Source organism: Nycticebus coucang, chromosome 6 (assembly GCF_027406575.1).
Source record: "Nycticebus coucang isolate mNycCou1 chromosome 6, mNycCou1.pri, whole genome shotgun sequence".
NCBI lineage: Eukaryota > Metazoa > Chordata > Mammalia > Primates > Lorisidae > Nycticebus > Nycticebus coucang.
The window spans coordinates 122,412,914-122,431,555 of NC_069785.1; the positions used below are offsets into that span (position 1 = coordinate 122,412,914).

At 54.0% G+C, this 18,642-nt stretch overlaps 1 protein-coding gene across 3 annotated transcripts; it reads right to left on the reverse strand.

The window, feature by feature from the left end:
- Nucleotides 1-5,343: 5,343 nt before the first annotated feature.
- FXYD2 (FXYD domain containing ion transport regulator 2) lies at nt 5,344-15,846 on the reverse strand. Of its 3 annotated transcripts, none has more exons than XM_053593395.1 (6): nt 13,283-15,846; nt 7,713-7,751; nt 7,443-7,517; nt 6,035-6,071; nt 5,838-5,869; nt 5,344-5,556 (listed from the first exon to the last, which is right to left on the reverse strand). In XM_053593395.1, the coding sequence occupies exons 1-5, from the start codon at nt 13,557-13,559 to the stop codon at nt 5,845-5,847; spliced, it is 453 nt and encodes a 150-aa protein (XP_053449370.1). In that variant the 5' UTR covers nt 13,560-15,846; the 3' UTR covers nt 5,344-5,556; nt 5,838-5,844. The 3 variants fall into 3 exon arrangements, with proteins under 3 accessions (XP_053449370.1, XP_053449372.1, XP_053449371.1); XM_053593397.1 differs by lacking the exon at nt 13,283-15,846 and adding an exon at nt 13,104-13,224; XM_053593396.1 differs by lacking the exon at nt 13,283-15,846 and adding an exon at nt 10,205-12,217.
- Between the last annotated feature and the right edge of the window lie 2,796 nt (nt 15,847-18,642).

The window sequence follows — 18,642 nt, forward strand, 5'->3', positions numbered from 1 at the left end:
GACTTGAGGGAGCATGTCCTTAGCCACATCATTCTAAACCAGGGCTCAATCCAGGTCTGCTGATTCCAAAGCCTGCGATCTTAACTGCGAATCCAGGGAAGAAATGATGGCTGTCACAGGGGCAGGTCCCAAATATCCCTCACCTCAAGTGAGCGTGCACACCACCAACACTACCCCAGCCACCCACCCAGACTTTAACCCCTAACAACTCCCCTTGCTCCTAGGGAGCTCGTCCAGCTGTTAGGATCATCATTGGTTCCTCTAGTCAGCCAGTCATGTGTTCCTTCAACAAACATCTACTGAACATACACTTCCCAGAACAGGGCTGGGCCCTGGGGATAGGTGAGTGAACTGCCAGAGGCAATCCCTGTGCTCATGCAGGATGTGGGGTGCCAGAGAGGAAGGGGTGCTCAGAACTCAGGGAAATGCAGGGTCCCCTGGCAGGTGCCCAAGGTCAGTAGTCTGTGGCCCCAGACTACTCCTGAATAATTGTATTAACTGTGTCAGGAACATATGGCCCTCGGACATTAGACCTGGAGTAGTATTTACTTCAGAGCAGAGGACCCTGGGTTCTGGAGCGGGCTGGGTTTGGCATGCACGCAGTTACTGATTGATAGGCTTTTTAGGAAACAAAGACCACGAAAAGCTTCAACACGCTCCTGGCTGTGGGCCAAGCCAGCCTCATCTTTGCTTTGTCAAGTGTATCATTTTGTCTGCCTTCATCACTTGCCGGGTGCCTCTGTGTTCACTAGGAAGAAGCGAGTGTGTCTCTGAGTGTGTGTGTACCCAGTGTTTCTCTAACGACAGCTGTCCCCGCTCAAGAGGAAGCAACAGAGCAACTAGCACCCTCCCTTACTGCTTCCCCTTAAAAACCACAGGCCCTCGATGTTTACACTGAGGCTTGAAATTTCTGTCTTGCATTTGTTTTTCTCAAAGTCAAGACCAGAGACAGACAAGGCCTTCCCAAGGTCACACAGCAGGCCCAGGACAAAGCTGGCTAGGAAGCCAGTTTTCCGCCTTCTACTGAATGGTCTGAGCTGAGCTGCAGGCAGATGTCCTGGGGCCACAGACTGCTGCCCCAGCTCAGCATCTCCCCCCTTCTAGCCTTCTCTTGCCCTGATCACCTGAGGAATTCCTCTCGGTGACAGCCCTCTGGGAAAGAGATAATGAGAATTTCTTGAATAGGGAGCCAAGTATAGAGATCTAGAGACAATAGCAGCCCAAGGTGACAGAAGGCCTCCTGGGGTAAGGGGACTGTGGATGTCATTCATGGTCAGAGAGGGTGGCCCAGCAAGCCCTGACAAGTAAATCTACCAAGTCAGGGCTGGGGGTGGGCTGCCAGTCCAGGTGTAGCTCATTCCAGTTCTTTCCAGGCCTGAGGTCCACCCACACCTGGGGAGAGCTCTCAACCCATCTCCAGTTGCCATCTCCCTTGTCTTTCCAGTGGTAGAAGTAAGTCCAGGGCACCAAGGTTCAAGATTCCAAAGGAGATTTCCTCTTATGCCCTCAGTTGCTCAGCTGCAAACAACATAAAGTGTCCCCAGCCTGGCAGCTCCTCCTGGCAGCCAGAGCCAGGCCAGTGGCACTGAGCCAGAGCCCAGGGCTTCTTTCAAAGCTGGACACCCAAGCACTGTCCCAGTGCAGCCTGGGGCTTGGCACTGTCCCCTCCATGCCCCAGACTGTGGCTGCTGTGGCCCTGGCTCCGAGGCCCAGGCCAGATCCATCTTCCCAGCCAGCGACTCCTTGTCACGACAGGACCAAGTGGCCCTGGCGTTTGCCTCTGATCTGCCCTGGCCAAGCATTTGTAAGGCAGCCAGTAAAGAATGAAGAGCAGGCGCTTGGCAAGGCACAGATTTACACCCACCCGCATGGCCCCCCACCGAGGCCCCTTCTGCTTACTTGCAGTTCAGAGCTCAGCTGCACAGGCCACAGGTCAACAGGGAATTAATTAATCTCCCTACAGCAGCCCTGCTGCCCGGGAGCAGGAGGAGAGGCCTGGAGGAAGACTCAACAGGCCCCTTCCCTGGCCCTTCTTCAGCACAGAAACCCCACCCACCCACCCCACCCCTGTGTCTGGGAGCCTGCCCCTTTGGCTAGAGGTAGGACCACCAGAGATACTCAGGGTGGGGTCCTTGGGGTGCCACCTCCTTGCTCCTTGAACCCGTGGGAGATCAACATTGCTGGGGTAGGGTGGCAATCTCCCCTAAGATCCCAAAGCATTTAGAAAAAGTGGAGGCCTCTGCCAGGGGTACTCTCACTTTGGACAGATCCGCCTGTAAGAGATAAGGATCCTCTGATCAGTTCCTCTGACTGGGAAACCAAGTCCAGGGAGAAGAGGCCCTGCCCCCGTACCAGCCAGAACCGAGAGATGACTTCCTGCTCCTCTACCCCCTGAGTTCTCCATCTCTGGGGCTAAGCAGGAGGTAGGTAGATTTAGACAGTGAGCACTTATGCTTGGGATGGGACCGGCCTGGCTGCTGGGTCCTACCCTGGGCATCATGCCTGGCTCTTCCGGGCCCTGGATAATGCTGAGAGTCCCATGCTGGCCCTGGCAAAGCTCTGTGACCCCACTGTCCAAGGTCTGGACCTTTGTGCCTTGGGGGCCCTGAAAGCACATTCTCAGAGGGGCAGGTGAGACTACAGCTGGGGCAGGGGAGAGCTGTTCACCCCTTCCCTAGCCGTGGAAGAAGGTTGAGAGTCCCTTGGACCTTCATCAGCTCTCCTTGCCTGCTCTCCCCTTGTCCTACCTAGCCGTCCTCCTCAGCGAGCCTTAGACCTTTATCTCCAGCTCCACGTTAAGCTCCCTTGTGGAGGGTGACAACCGCCAAGGCCCCTCCATCAGTCAGACTCTGCAGCTGAGCTTGAGAAGAGCTATGCAGGCAGCTAACCTCTCCCTTCCCACCCCACAGACGTCCCTGCCTTTCTCAGGGTCCTGCTCATGATTCACTAAAACTTGATTCACTCAAACTCCAGAGTTAGAGGCTTTGTGGTTACCCTGGGCCAATCATGCGTGGTCTCTGCCTTCGGGGTGTAGTCAGGGCTCATGACCCCAGAATGGTGCAAGTGCTGCCCCTGGGAGAGTGCAAGCAGAGATAGAGAAGCTCACAGACTTCAAGGAAAATGGGCATGGGGCCCAACCTTCGGGGCCGTCCTCCTGCAAAGGTCCTTGATAAGCAGAGTTGAAACGCTCAACTAAAGGCATTGGGAACAGGAGGCACGCTCCCTCTGGTGGTCCTGGAGAGAACTGCACCCTCAGACTGAGTCTGTTTTTGAGAGGTGGTGTGGTTGAGAGTCGTCCACCCAGTCACCTCCCAGACTTAGTGGCTCTTTGTGACTCAATACCAGTCTGCAGTGCGGAAAATCCCAAAGTGAAGTGAAAGTTCAGTAACTCCCAGTCCGTGTGACCTTTCTGGAGAGGGAAGGGAAAATGTTCAGAAGAGTCCTGGCTAGGGAGCAGGTCACAGATCTCAGAATGTCACTGGAGCAAGGGCTTATCACGGGCCCAGCCCAAAGTTCAAATGCAATAGGTCTGGGTATCAGGTGGACCTGGTGAAGCCTCCGGAGGAAGGCTTGCCACAGGGCCAGAGGGGAGGTGGCTCATGCAGGGCCATGTCCTCTCTAGAGAGCAGCTGGTATTCCCCTCTGAACATGGCAGACTCGATAGAACATTCTAGAATTATGACTCCTCTTCACTGTTTTTACTTCTCCCTCAAGTGGGCCACAGGCCTGGAATACCCCCTCTTCCCATCTGCCTGGCTGCTATACCCAAGAGGCTTTGGGAGCCCCCCTCCTCCGGAAAGCCCCCTGGCTATATCTGCCCTGTCCTTGGGCACTTCTCCCACCCCTGTGTAGGAGCTCAGACGTGTACCTATCTCCTGCAGGGAAATACCAAGTCCTATTAGGGTTCTGGCCCATCACATTTTACTTATTCTGAATGGACTGGCATTCAGAGCGGGGCGTTACGAGGATCATGGTGCTGAGCTGTGAACTGCCAGGCCTTCCCCTGTGTGGGGAACGGCTCCTCTGGAGCTTCTCCCCCAACCCCAGGCCTTCTGGTTTCCCTCAGCTCTCCAAGCCCAGGGGTGACCAGTGGGGAGTCTACCTCCTTGCCCCCCAAGTGTCAGTGTGGTGGGAGGACCCCCACAATGGGAACTAGAAACCTGGTTGTGGCCTGGGCTGACCATGTCACCCTAAACAAGTCACCGCTTCTCTTGAGGCCTCAGTTTCCCCTTTTGCAAAACGAAGCTTGTTCTGTATTGCTCTCCAAGGGACCTTCACTACTCAAGCCTTCTGATTCTGTGAGGGATGGTGGTCTTTGGGGCCTGGGGGCAGTGGATTAAAATAAAGAGCTTAATTCCCAAACAGAATGGTGGTCCGCCCTGTTCATTCTGAACTCCAGCAACTCACTGCTGTCCTTGCTTCCCCTGCCGGGTCTTCCCTCCCCAGGAAGCTTGCAAACCTAGATGATGAAAGCAGACACTAGATGATGTCACGCCAGCCATCCCTCCAGCCTCCTGGGAAGCGGGGGGAAGATGGGCTCTGTGCTGAGTGGAGACACTCCCAGAGGGACCTTGCTGCAAGGCCTCAGGCCTCTCAGGGAACAGGCCATTAGAAAGTTGGTCCTGGTGGGAGAAGCAGCCTGACAGCATCTCAGGGTGGGGCTGCCCTGGGTGGGCTGCTGTCTGCACAGACAAGGGCTAGAGCACAAGTAACAATGGTCTCGCCTTCATTATCTATTCCCTGGACTTAACCAAACCAGCACCCAAGTAGGTGAAGTGAATGAGAGTTGGTCCAGCTGGGATTCCTTTGTCCCCCAAGACTGGAAAGGGGGCAGAGAGAAGACCGGTTTCCTTGGAGCATGTGCTGAGGCCCTACACCAGCCCCCCAGGCCCACCTCCCCTGGCCCGTTGGGTGCTTGGAGAAAATGGCAGAGCACCTGAATGTGGCCACAAACTGGTGTGACTTGGGCAGCCTGTCTTTGGCTGGGTATCTTTGCAGCAACTTCTATGCAAGGTGGCTCCAAGGCTTCCAACCGCAGTGCCCACTGCCGGGGCAGAGGCCTTGCCAGCATCCTGTAGACCAATAACTTTGAACACGTGGGCCTTCCAGACTTCCCTTGGACATGTGCATCCCAAGCTGAGGCCTCTGTCCCCAGGGTGCTTGTCAATTCAGGAGGAGAGGAGTGGCCTACATCTGGCAATACTGAACATCTTGCTTTTATATGCTGTGGGTCCCCAAGCAAATAATTGGAAAACAAATGAGACCAGGCTATATTTTGTACTGCGACTTGGAGAAGTGAGTTCTGACAATTATCAAAGTGAGGGAGAGAGCACAGGGAAGGAGCCATCTCTGAAGCCGGCTTTATTATGACCATGAGGTGGCACAGGGCAGGAGGGAGCGATGCCCACCCAGGGTCACTTTGAACCTGGAGCTTCAGCCAGAGCTCTGGAAGTGATGGGGACAAAGGTCTAGAGCCCAGGGAAGACAGGAATACACGAAAGACGGGCCTCCTTGGCTTCGCAGCCAGCCCCAGTGCGGTGGGTGGGCATGGCTCACCTGAAAAGACAAAGGCAGGCTGCGGGCTGGGCTGGGGCAGCAGAGCCTGGGTTTTGTTCCCTCCCAGCCCTTCTCCAGGGCTCCCCTGCAAACTCTTGCAATCACACAGTCCAAGTGAGGCCCTTGGCAATCACCTTAAAACACATGATGGTGGCTGGGTGCCAGGCCACCTGGCCGATGCCAGGATGACCCTAAAATTCTTCCCTGCCCAGTGGAAGAGTGAGCTCTTCCTTCTTGCTCCCAGCCTGCCCTGCTCACCCGCTCCCTGTCCCTCCAATGTACCTGCTGTCACAGGTCGTCTTCATTGGCTTGCCTGGGGTGGGCAAAGGAAAAGATGAGTAAGAGGGCAGGGGGAGAGGACAGTGCAGGTGTCCCTGAGGTTAGGGACCCTCCATCGCAGAAGCAGAGACAAACTCCTTGGCCTGCTCCTCAGTTCTCCAGCTCCGCCCACCTCATCAGTTAACCCCGGCAGACTCACCTGCGCTTCCTATTGCCCCCACAGCGGAATCTTCTGCCTTGAAAAGGGAAAAGAAGGTTGGTCACTTCGACCTCTCATTTTCCAAGGACACCCTTGAAGACTCACCTGTTCCAGTTTCTCCTCCCTCCTTCCTGCGAGAATCGCCACGGTATGTGTTTGGAAGCCACAGTTGATCGTCTCTCACTTTACATAGGGCCTGACCATAAGCATTCAAGAGCCTAATTCAGTCAACAAACATTTACCGCAGCAGATCTGTGGTGGACTGTGAGTACATTGACAGCAGCAGGGAGCCTGGGCCATTGTGGTGCCCCCAGCACAGTGCTGGGCACACAGTAGCTGCTCAATAAACACTTGGAGCAGGAGGGCAGGTAAGTCCAAAGCTGAGGTCCTTGCTCAGGTCCATCTGCCTCAGCCACTCCCCACACTGCCCTCAAAGAACTCACGCAAGCCAATCAGGAGTCCAGCTGTGCCTACAGCACGAAGCCTTCGGAAGCAGTGGCAGAGCCTACGGCTGCGTTACAATTCCAGAACATGGAGGTGTGCTTGCTACGTGAGGTCTGTGGTTTTTTGTTTTGTTTTGTTTTGTTTCTATTTCTCTCTATGATAGACTTCTCCAATCCGAAGAAAAACCAGAGTATTGATATTAGCTGTGTTTTCCTTTTGGTTGCACCAAAACAAATCAACTGCATTTATTAAGTTCTTGTTGTGTGCCCGCTAGGGCTGGGAGATATATAAGGACCCTGGTCTCCTGTAGAACACCCGCATCTACGTGGAACCCTTCTAAAAGTCACTTTCTTGACTGCTAGCCCTCATCTTGTGAGATAGTTAGGATTATCCCTGTTTAACAGATGAGCAAACTAAGGCTCAGAGATTTGGGGATCCCCAGTAAGTTAGCAGCGGGGACCAAGGGCCTGGCTCCCAGCCATGCTTCCATGCTAGCAGCAGTGAGCCAGGTTCAGCTGAACCCAGCTCTGCTTCCCATGGGCTGTGGAACCTTGGGTAAGTTGCTGCACCTCTCGGAGTGGGTCTGATTTTTTATCTGTAAAATACTGACAGTAGTGGGTATCCTCTAGTGCTGCCGAGATTTAATGGGATAACATGTAGCTCAAGCTTAAGGAAGTGCCGGGGTCAGGGAAGATGCCCCGCTCCCTTTGCCTGGCCCTCCTGTTCCCCTTGCAGGTTCCCAGGGTCAGAAGGAGCTGGCGCTCCCATCTTGGCAGCTCCTCAGGTCCACTAGAGCAAGACTCACACTGTGGCCCCGGCTCCCACTGGCCTGGCATCCCACCCAGCATCCATTCCCATATCCTGGGGGGAGGAGAGAGATACTCCTGGGGGCTCCGGGAAGCCAGTGTGCTCAGAAGTGGCCCCACCCAGAGCCCCCTTCTAACACAAGAAATACCCCACTTACTGAGGATGATGAGGAGCCCCACGATGAAGGCCAGGCCGGCAAAGATCAGGCCCCCATTTCGGACAGTCTCATAGTCTCGGGGAAAAGAGGGCAAAAGAAGTGGGCTGGGTTGTCCCTCTTGGCAGCCTCCCCAGCAGTAGCCCCTGATAGCTAGGGAAGGTGAGGGGCACATCACGTGGGCCCAGGGCTGGGGGAGGTGGGGTAACAGCTGCTGGGTGGTTGGGGACGGGCCGGATGCTCAGGAAGGGAGGGGAGGGCCAGCAGGCTTACCATAGTAGAATGGGTCCACCTCCCCCTTGGGGCTGCCACCTGAGGAGAGAGCCAAAGGTGGTATAAGGGAAGGTCACAGACGGTGGGCAGCCACAGGAACAGCTGGGATTCCTAGTCCTTCCCTTGTCAGCAGACCCCAGGTGTCCCAGTGGGCAAGGACAGCTGGTGGGACTGCTGAAACTGCTGCTGGTGGGTACATCTGCCCTTGGCTGCTTCAGACATTTCCCTGGGGACAAAACACTGAACCTGCAAATGCGGTTGGGGGGGGGTTGTCAATGCTGTCTGGGAGTCCTTGAATCTCTGGGACGGGTTAGTTCTCTCCTACTCCTCCCTTCACACCACAGTAAGAAAAGCCCAAGAAAGACACTTCCTGCTAGGTTGGCTGTCAGCGTTTTTGTAGAACTAATCAGCTACAGGTGCTTAGCCAAGACTGGTGGAATGAATGAATGAATAAAATAGACCCTTAAAGTTCACTGAACAGAAGTTGGAAACCAACGCCCAGTTTGGAGACTTATCTTAAGTCCTAATGGAAGTTGGAGGCAGAAGTGGGTCTTGACTTGAGTCTCCAGATTTTGCTTTCCTATGTTACCAGTCTCAGGAAGAAGCAAATTTATTTAAGAAACAATATATAGTGCTTGCCAAGGGCCTGGTTAAAGCTAACAAAACATTGATCCATTTAACCATTACAAAAAGTCTGTGAGGCATTAATATCATTTCTATGTAATCCACAGTAAGATGGAGGCACAGAGAGGTCACCTAACTCACCCACAGTTGCAAGGCAATTAAGGCATAGAGCTGGGATTTAAAGCCAGGCAGCAGGTGGCTAAGAATCTACAGCAGGTGTCCTCAAACTGCGGCCCACGGGCCACATGAAGCGGTGTGAATTGTATTTGTTCCTGTTTTGTTTTTTACTTCCAAATAAGATATATGCAGTGTGCATAGGAATTTGTTCATAGTTTTTTTTTTTAAACTATAGTCCGCCCCTCCAACCGTCTGAGGAACAGTGAATTGACCCCCTGTTTAAAAAGTTTGAGGACGCCTGATCTAGATGCTTAAGCCCTATGCTTTACGGCTGCTCAGATAGTGGGAAGGAAGGAGCTCATTCAAGTCAAGGTCATCTGGTCATCTAGTCTTGCTCCTGCTTCCTGTGGCCAACTGCTCAGCACCCAGCAGATCTCAGGATCCTCCCACCCTGGAGCTGAGTACACACACCTGTGGACAGCTGGAACGTGGCCTGGCCTGGGCTTTTCTGCCACAGCTGAGGGCTGCCCCTCTTTCCTGTCCTGTTTGAGCCCCTCCTTGGCACCTGGGAAGTAATGTCCAAGGCCAAAGGAATGTGCAAGTTGGCACCTCCTGGGCTATACTGAACTGTGCCCCTGGTGAGAGGCCTCAGGTCCCAGTGAAGCCAGCTGTCCCCAACAGCTGCTAATCCTGAGGCCAGGAGAGAACAGACCAGGAGGGGTCAGTGTCCGGTCCTGAAGGCCTTGAAGTGCTGGTTGCTCAGGAAAGCCAGTGGCCAAGAGTAGGACCCCGTCCCGATGCAGAAGGCCTTCAAGGTTGTCTTCCCAGATTCAGTTCAGATCTTCTTCAAGGTCACATGGGATTTAGTGTCAGGGCCATGGCTAGACCCAGGCCAGGATGCCCTCAGCACCCCAGGAAACCGCCTGCTCTCTGACCACCTTGTTTAAGCCATTTGATGAGCACCCCCCCCCACCCGCCCACTCCTTTTCTAGATCTGGCTCAAATCCCACCTCAGTGCACGGGGGCCCATTCCCATTGGCCTCCAGGCCTGAGTCATTCCCCAACACAGGATGCCTTTTGCAAGTACAGGCTGGACCTCAAATCTAGCCTGGAAAGGATCTGCTCCTCCTTTAGCCAGACTTCCTCCTCCTGCTCTGAGTTCAGATTGTCTAGTGAGGCACACTAACTAGGGCAGGTGTGCAACAGATTGTCGAGAACAGGCTTGGCGCTCGTAGCTCCGTGGTTAGGGCACCGGCCACATGCACCAGGGCTGGTGGGTTCAAACCTGGCCTGGTCCTGCTAAAAACAACAATGACAACAACAACAAAATAGCCGGGTGTTATGGTGGGCACCTGTAGTCCCAGCTCCTTGGGAGGCTGAGGCAAGAAAATTGCTTAAGTCCAAGAGTTTGAGGTTGCCATGAGCTGTGACACCACAGCACTCTACAGAGGGCGACAAAGTGATACTCTGTCTCAAAGGGGGAAAAAAAAGGTTGAGAACAGAAGCTCAGTCCACCACTTTGACCTGCAGCTGTAGCCCACCTCCGGCCATAGCCCACCTCCTGCCATTCAGCTGTATTTCTTCAGGGTTAAGGCAAATGCAAATTTTCTTAGAGAGGAGCCTGGCACATGGAGGGAGCTGGGTATTCTGGAAGGCAGAGGTAGCAGTAGAGGGGAGCGTGGGGTCCCGCTCACCTCCCTAAAGGCAGGCCATGCAGAGCCACCCTGCTTCGCACACACACGCACACTTACCATCATCTGTAAACAACCCTGTCATTTCCTCAGCCAGCTGCCCTCTTCCTGCTGTCTCTGCTTTGTCTAGCCGTGGGGTGGCCAGGGACGAGGTGGGGGCATTAAACATTAACAGTGCCTGGTAATATTTACCTTGGTCACAAGAAAAGCCACGGTGTGCACCGAGGGGCTCCCGCCAAGGCATGAGGAGGTGTGCAGGGAGGCAGGGGAAGGGAGGAGCTGGCTGAGTCTTCAAACCCTCCCAAAGGAAATTTCCAGAGAGAAGGGCTGGGATGGGTCAACAGTGGTATTCTTCCACCAGCTGGGGAAGCCACAGCTGGGGCCATGAGAATGAGAAAGTGGAAGTTTCAAAATACATTCAGCGTATATTGTACTTGGGAGCGCAGGGAAGGCAGTGCTGGGGTCCCATACAGGCCTCCAGCCCCCGCGGATGCCACCACTGCAGCTGACATTTCTTGCCTTGAACTTGATGCTTCCCCAAGGTGGTCCTGAGGAGCAAATCCCATTGCCCGTCCGGCCCACCCAAGCCCACCAGCGCATTCGATCTCCCAGTCCCGGCTACCCGGGAGGGGCCTTGCCTGTGTTACCTTCATCCATCCAGGTGCCCCTGGAAGCTCACACCTCAGTCAGAAGGGCTCTGGCCATCCCCAACTAACCTCTCTCTGCCACCCCTGGCACTTCCTCCTACAACCATTTGGCCGGTTCTCGGCTCTCGAGTTGTTTCCATGCCGGGGCACTGTAGGCTCCTGAAGGAGCAAGACGCATCATAGGGGGAACACTCTGCTTTTATGGTTTACAAAGCACTTTCCTCGCTGTTACCTCCTTGAGCTTTACAATAGTTCCAGTTTACACACACAGATAATGTCTGCGGGGCAGAGAGGTAGGGGACCTCGCCCAAGGTCACACAGCCAGGGAGGGGTGAGGTGGAGACTGACAGTCAGACTTTGGCTTCAGGAGTCAGGTACTTCCCCCCACCTCTCAGAAGGCCTCCCCCTCTGCTATGACCTGCTTCACCTTGGGGACTCTGGTGCCGGGTACTCCAGGGCTACTGCAGAATCCTCTTTAAACTCTAATCCATTGAATTGGGCTCCAGAAGAGGCTGATGCCCAACAGTAGCCGAAGGGCAAAGGCCAGTGGTCAGCGTCCACTAGCCCTTCTGGAGGGAATCATCTTTGCACCATCTCAAGGAGTGGCAGAGATTTGAGGCCATACCCTGGCTCCTTCACTCACTTATCACACGGCTTCTATCAGTTACTTAACCTCTCTCTGTCTCAATCTCCTCATCTGTAAAGTGGGCACAGTACCTACCTCCTAGGGCTGCTGTCAGGAGTGAGATCATCTAAGGAGAATAGCCGGCGGCCTGGTACACAGCAAGCATCATTTTTGTTACCATCACACTTGTGTTGGTGGGAGAAATAACAGGCATTAACCTTTTGTTGAATGTTAGCTGTCGAATACAGAAAAGACATCCACCCTCTGATGAAAATGAGTGTGAATGAGTGAGAGGAAGGGAGAGAATGGGGTGACCCTGCCATGCCAGTTCAGTGCTCTCCTGCTGCTAAAAATATTACAGCAGCACTAACATCTGGTAAGGTGGACCACAGGCCAGGCTCTTTGTGCGCCCTGCCCCACTTAATCCTTCTTAGCTCCATTTTAAAGATAGGGAAACTGAGGCTGATTATTTGCTTCCCATAACAACCCCAAGAGGTGGCTGGGACAGTGCCATGGTTCCTATTGGGCACACCAGAAAAAATTGAGGACAGGGAGGTGAGTTATGCCTAAAACACATAATTAATGGCAAAGCACAGCTGGGAAGCCCAGATTCTCAGGGACATGCTGCTAAGTCTCCTGCCACTCTTACACAAGACAATGGTACCCCCTTTGCAACATTATCATGTTATGTTATTGTAGTTTGTCTATTTTTTTTTTTTTTTTTTTTGTAGCTTTTGGCCGGGGCTGGGTTTGAACCCGCCACCTCTGGTATATGGGCCCGGCACCCTACTCCTTTGAGCCACAGGCACTGCCCTCTATTTTTTTTTTTTTTTTTTGAGACAGAGTCTCACTTTGTCGCCCTCAGCAGAGTGTCATGGTGTCACAGCTCACAGCAACCTCAAACTCTTGGGCTCAAGCGATTCTCTTGCCTCAGCCTCCCAAGCAGCTGGGACTACAGGTGCCCACTACAATGCCCGTCTATTTTTTGTTGCAGTTGTCATGGTTGTTTAGCTGGGCCGGGCTGGCTTCGAACCCGAGCCTGTGTATGTGGCTGGCACCCTAACCACTGAGCTAAGGGCACCAAGCCATAGTTTGTCTATCTTTGCAAGCCATCATGCGTTCTTTCTGGAATAATAAGGTGTAAAAAGTCAGGAAGTTAGATGACTGGTAGATATGAATAAGAGATCAATCAATAGATAGATGGCAAGGCAGGAGGTGATGGAGAAAGCAAGTTGACAGCCACATTTTTGAACTTTGTCTGCAAGGCATTGTTCCAAGCACTTTATGGAAATTAACTCCTTTGTCATCAAAGTGGCTTTAGAAGGTAAGGAATGCATTATTGTCAACCCCATTTTATAGACGAAGAAACTGAGCTGTAGAGAAGTTAGGAAGCTAGGAAGTGGGGGAACCAAGATGTGAAGCCAGAACCCTGGCTTCTGAGTTGCTGCAGCCACATGGAGGGACAGGTGAGGAGGCTGTTGGAAAAGCCATCTTTCCAGCTCTTGTGGCTCAGCGATGCCACTGCACGCCTGCCACTCTGCGCTGGCATGCCTTGACTGGAAACTCTGCCTCTCCTTGTCTCTGCTTTCCCTGCACTGCTGAGGAGCTGGTGGGGCTGCTTGAAAGGGATAGGATTGACCCCGTGTCAGAGCCTGCATGGGGGAGGCACGGGGCTCAGAGGACTCACCTAGGTACCACCTGTCCATGGCCGGAGCTGCTGGCTGTGTCTGTGAGACAGAGCTGTGAGGTGCCACTTGCTCAGGGTCTGGACAGAAAGAGTGGCACTCCCTCCCTCTACACGTCAGCTGAGCCCATGGACAGGAAGAGACACAGGCAGGGAGGAGGGGCTGCCAAGGGAGTCCTTACCTCGTACCCACCTGCTGGGTCGGGTTGGGGTGAGGGATCCACGTGAGAAGCCAGGGAGATTCTCTGACCTCTGCTTGGCACCCGGGGAAGAGTGAGACGCAGGGAAGCAGACCGCAGCCCCCACTCGGGCCACAAGGGTGTGTTGCTGCAGCCAGCCCAGGAGCCTGGAACGTGTCTCCAGGAGCCATGGGGCCGTGGCCAAGCCAGAGGAATCAGAACCCCCACTCTCTACAAGGCCCCTGGGCAGGTGGCACCCGAGGGAGACACTGAGGGGCATTTGTGCGTCCCTCGAGCTTTACTCGCCCGCATCTTCCTCCTCCAGCCCACCTGGCCTTTGCCAAGATATCCTGCCCCAAGGTCCCACTCTGCAGCAAGGAGCCCCCCAAGGTGGGACAGAGTGGCAGCAGGTTCCTGGAGGCTGCCCTGGGTGAGGGGTGTTGTTTTCAGCTTCCTGTGACTTTCTGGCAGTTGGCGGAGAGATGGGGAGCAGCCGTGGGGCTGGGACAGGGGCTGGGGGGCTGTTCCCATGGCCTGCCCTTTCTTCAGTGGGGACCCCTCACTTAGCCCCGAGGGGCTCCTTGCAGGCTTTGACGTCAGCTCTGCCTACCGCACCTCAGAAGACTCATCCAAGATACCTAATGAGGCCTCTGAGGGCTGCAGGTTGGCGGCAGAGGGAATGGCCGGAAGACAGCACTTCCCATCCCAGGGCAGGGTGGAGTCAGGAGCCAGAGCGCAGCCTCAGAGCAGCCCACCCTGCTGGCCTGGCCAGCAAGGCCTCTGAGGGGCCAGGGCAAGCACACTCTGTGTGGCTGATTTGAGGTCAGGTTCCTGGGCCACCCTGGCGCAGCCAACCCTACCCCGACACTGAGCAGCAGAGACTAGGAGGGGCCTGGTCACTCTGACAACTGGCTTCTCTGTCCCTCCTTAGCAACACCACCTGTCCCCAGGGAGGGGATGATGATGCCCCCAGGGAGTCTCCTTGGGGCTGAAAACACTCTGAAAATGGAAACCGGGAGGCCTAGAAGGGCCTTAGCATGGGCAGAGATCTCTTCTGGGACCCTGTCTCCACACATTTCCCACTCAGCCAGAGGCAGGGCAAACCTCTGGCTGAAGCAGGCCAGGCTATGTGCTACCAAGTGGACACCTGTACACACAGACAGCCCAGAGCCACCCCCAGTCTGGGCCCCTTGAGACGTCAGTGAATCTCAGGGTGAGATGGAACTCTAGAGGTGTCCTGGCCTAAACATATTATCGATGGGCCAGAAAAGAGGAGATCTCAGCTGTAAGCCCCTGTCCCCTGCATGCCAGCTCTGCATTCCCCACCTGGCCCCCGTACTGTGAAGGAAGGCCTTGCAGTCCCAGAAACCCCACACTATAGGCGGGTGAACTGGAAAGGGATCCAAGGCCAGGCCATCCAAACCCCTCGCTTTACTAATGATTCGCTCTCCTGCTCAAAACCCTCAGGGGGCTCAGAATATAAACCCACATCCTTTCTGTGCCCTAAAAAGCCTTTCTTAATCTCTGGCTCCAGTGACCTCTGAACTTGTCTCCAACTACCCTGCCCTGTTCTTCACTGCAGCCATGCTGTGCCCCTCACCCTCCAGGGCACACTGCTGCCTCAGGACCTTTGCACGGGTAGTCCCTTCTTTCCGAGTACTCTTTCTGAGTACTCCTGGCTAAAGTCATGCTGCCTTCAGGCTTTTTTCCTAGACCCAACTCAGCATCCCTGCCTAAAATGTTTACCGCCACCATTCTCAGCTTTCTCTTCTTTCTGTGGCACTTAATCTTCACCTAAGTTGTTTTTCTCCTCGTCTTATTAGTCTCCCTTTCAACTAGAGTCCAAGCTCCAGGACAGCAAGGATTTTGTTTGTTCATTCCTAAATCCCTGGTGCCTAAAATGGCACAAAGGGGACTCCCAGTTCTATCAGATAAATGAACCAGCCCCAGAAAGGTAAGATCTTTTCACCTGCCGTGCAGGCAGACCCAAGCCTTGCCTGAGGCAGCCATCTTTTCAAGGTAGCAAGACCCAATTTGCCCTCCCAGACAGACAGCATCTGGCCACAGCTCCCCCAGAGCCCTTCTCAGGGGTGGGGGCCTCTCTCTCATTCCTCCTGCACCCCATCCCTGCGCCCTCCTCTCTCCTCGTCCCTGAGCCCTGGGACAGTTTTCAGAAAAGTGTCCATTTGTCCTTTCGGGGGAAGTCCAGGTGTTCCCTAAGAGCTGAGGAGGTCCCACCCTCTCCCCTCACTCCCAACCAAGTCCTCCCTCAGACTGCTTTCTTGTCTTTCCCCCAGCTGGCTTAGGTCACCAGGTCCTACCTGGCACTGGGGACAACAAGACCCTTCTGAGAAATCCTACTGTCCTTCAGAGAGGCCCTGGCCCCTTCAACTTGGGGTGCACGTTCCCAAGAGCAGCTCAGACCGGGAGAATCTCTCCCTGCACGTATCTCTGTGTGCAGGGGCAGCTTGAGGGCCAGGCGTATTCCCTCCTAAATCCCTTTGCATCCTGATTCTTCACTTAAGATTGTGTGACCCTGAGGAAGACTATCTGTCTGGGTCTCCTTCTCCCATCTGTCAAGTGGGGTGGTAACACCTACCGTGCAGGGTTGTTGTAGGGATGCAGGTGATACAGGAAAGGTACTGGGCCAGCGAAGGTCCTTGTGAATGGCAGCTTTGTTCTTCTTACTCCAGCTGCCCCTCAGGAGACAAGAACACTTACTGCAGTCCTTTCCCTTGGCTCAGTGTCCCCCAGGTGATTGCTAAGAGGACCCTCCCTCACCCCCTGGCCCTCTGGCATGATCTCCGCCAGCCCTTGTTCTCCCCGCATCTCCGACCTTCCCTTCCTTCCTGCACAAACCCAAGCAGCACTGATACTTCCCTCTGGCTTCTGGCCCCAATTCTTATTCTTTCAGTGTTTCTTGAGATGGTGAAGCCAACTGGGGTGGGAGTACGGCTGTCCCTAGAAGTCTATAGGGCAGGCAGAGCTCCCAGCACCCCTCCTTAGTCTGATTGTTCCAGGCACCCAGCTGTGCTCTCCTATTCCTTCCAAGACCCAGAGATCTAGGTCTTTGGGAGGTGGGGAGATGTAGCCCCAACTCCTGGACCCTTCTTCCTGCACTGTCACACCCAATGGGACAGTGTCCTCAGTTGCTATGCCTCTATCTCCCCTGTCTCTTAAGCAGGCCTCCCTGTGTTCCCTGGCTTCTAAGTCTCAGGGCAACAATCTAGGGTGGTCATTGTTGGGTTGGTAGAGTAGGGAAGTGACAGGCTAGGACATCCAGCTGCCCTCTGTCTCCCTGGTGATCCAAGGCAAGCGACAGAGCAGAGGCCTCACCACCAGCCTTCCCAAGACAGGCCTCCCATCTCTGCCAGCCCTGGGCTTTGAGGGGAGCTGCATATCCACACTTTAGAATTCCAGGTCCCCAAATCAACTCCTCCTGTGTTGGCTTAAAGCTGGAAAGGGGATTCAACAAGGCAGAAGCCAGAAGCCCCTACAAAGCCTCAACCCCCCAGTCCAAATCAGTGCTCAGCTGTGTGCCATGCAAGGCCCATTGGGAAAGGGACTGTTCCCAGGCCCCATATGTGCACCCAGATGTCCTGAACCCTGAAGAGCCCTGGCTCCTGTGTCTTCTGTGCTCCTGGATGCCAGGTCACTGGGGTCTTATAAGGCAGGGCTGGAAGGAGGTGGACCCTGAAAGATCTGTTCTTTAAGTGTTGGGTTTAAGATGGTCTGAGCCACAGAGCACAGAGGTCCTGAGAACTGCCAAAGGGCAATGTACTCTGAGAGTCAAGGTCACCAGCTGGTAACAAGGGCAAATCCATTTGACCACCTCTCCCACAGTGAATACCCTGAAGAGAAATGCATTCTTGACTTTTCCCGAATTCTTGTCTATAGTTGAACAGGAACAGAGGCCAATTCTCTCCAGTTATTGTTTCCGTCTCCGGGTAACTACACTGCTCCTCCCCTCTGAAAAGCAGCATGAAGCTCACCAGCTTCAGGAAGACCTCCCAGAGCAAGCCCATCCCCACTTTTTCTTTTCCTCCACGAACTTCTGGGTCCCAGTGATGTGGCTTGAGGAGGGGCTCCCATGTGGCTGTGTAATCGGTCTTTTCATTTATCGCACAGATTGCCAAGTCCCTGACCCCCACAAGGACTCAGATCATATCTGTTAAATGTTTGCATCTTCACTGAGCCTGCTGCTCAGCCCTCCTCACTTGGCAATAATCCCACTCATTCCACGGTTCTTGATAGTTCCAAAGAGCCGCTTCGTGCCTCTCAACAACTCGAGTCAGCCAGGCTTCGTGACACCCATTTTACAGAGGAGCAAACTACAATCTTATTTTCAGATATAAGTGGATTTAAAGTCACTAAAGTCAAAAAAGACACTTTATAATGGTCTAGAGAATAATACAGCAAAAGAACATTTCAATTCTAAATATTATCGCACCCAATTTAAATGCTCCCAGACTTATGCAAGTTCAAGTCAGAACTTGAACCCAGATCTCACAAGAGAAGGGGAACCCTGCTGTCAAAGATAGAGGAGATAAGAAAATGGGTAGTAACACCAATATTAATAGTGTAATACCTACGTGGAGACTCTCCAAAGTGTTTTTTTATCTCCTTTATATCGCTCTGACCCTGGAGGTAACAGGAAAGGTAGTGATGACTCCACTTTATATTTGAGGAAACTGAGACTGAGGAGCTTTTCAGCACAGCTAGCAGGAGACCCAGCATATCCGTGGCTAAGAAGCTCCATTCTGCAGCAAAGGAAACTGATGGGAAGGCTGGGGTTCACCCAAGCTTACACAGCAAGAGCGAAGAGGGGACACCGGAGTGTCCCCTTTACCCTACCAGGCTGTCTCTATACCCAGCTCACAGGCAGGAATCCACTTTTCTGGATAGTGCCGCGGAGCTCACCCCCATCAGTCCCTACCACCCCAAGGCCTTAAGGAAATTCAATCGCAGTATCACCTGCTCTGCCATCACTGCCCTGGCAGGTGCCCCACTGTTGTGCAACCAAGGCACGAGGCTGGGGCTGGCTCAATAAAATCAACAGCCAGTTGGCTTGAGCTGGCTGATTCTGCCCCCCTGGAGCTCAGTAGTGACAGCAATGAATCACATTGGCGGTGAGAGGTGGCCATTCTTCCTCTTTGTAGCCTGGAGACAGGTATTTCCAAAGCTCCTCCCCTGGCTTACACACCTGACTTCTCTTTCTTTGGCAGGGCCGAGGGTGAGGCAGAGAAACCAAGGGCAAGGTGGGGTGAACCGGACGGAGCTGGAGAGCTCTCCCACCCCGCTCTGCCCAGCTACCCCTGCCAGCCAACCATCCTGGGAGAGCCCTGTGACCTTGAGGTGTTCTT

What these genes read in the sequence shown, in the direction of transcription:
- FXYD2 (XM_053593395.1), bottom strand. Translation starts at nt 13,559, where the DNA reads ATGCCCCTCAGTGTCTCCCTCGGGTGCCACCTGCCCAGGGGCCTTGTA. An exon ending in GGTGGACCCATTCTACTATG is followed by an intron (nt 7,518 to 7,712) that starts GTAAGCCTGCTG and finishes CTTTTCCCCGAG; the next exon opens with ACTATGAGACTGTCCGAAAT. An exon ending in GGGGGCAATAGGAAGCGCAG is followed by an intron (nt 5,870 to 6,034) that starts GTGAGTCTGCCG and finishes TGCCCACCCCAG; the next exon opens with GCAAGCCAATGAAGACGACC.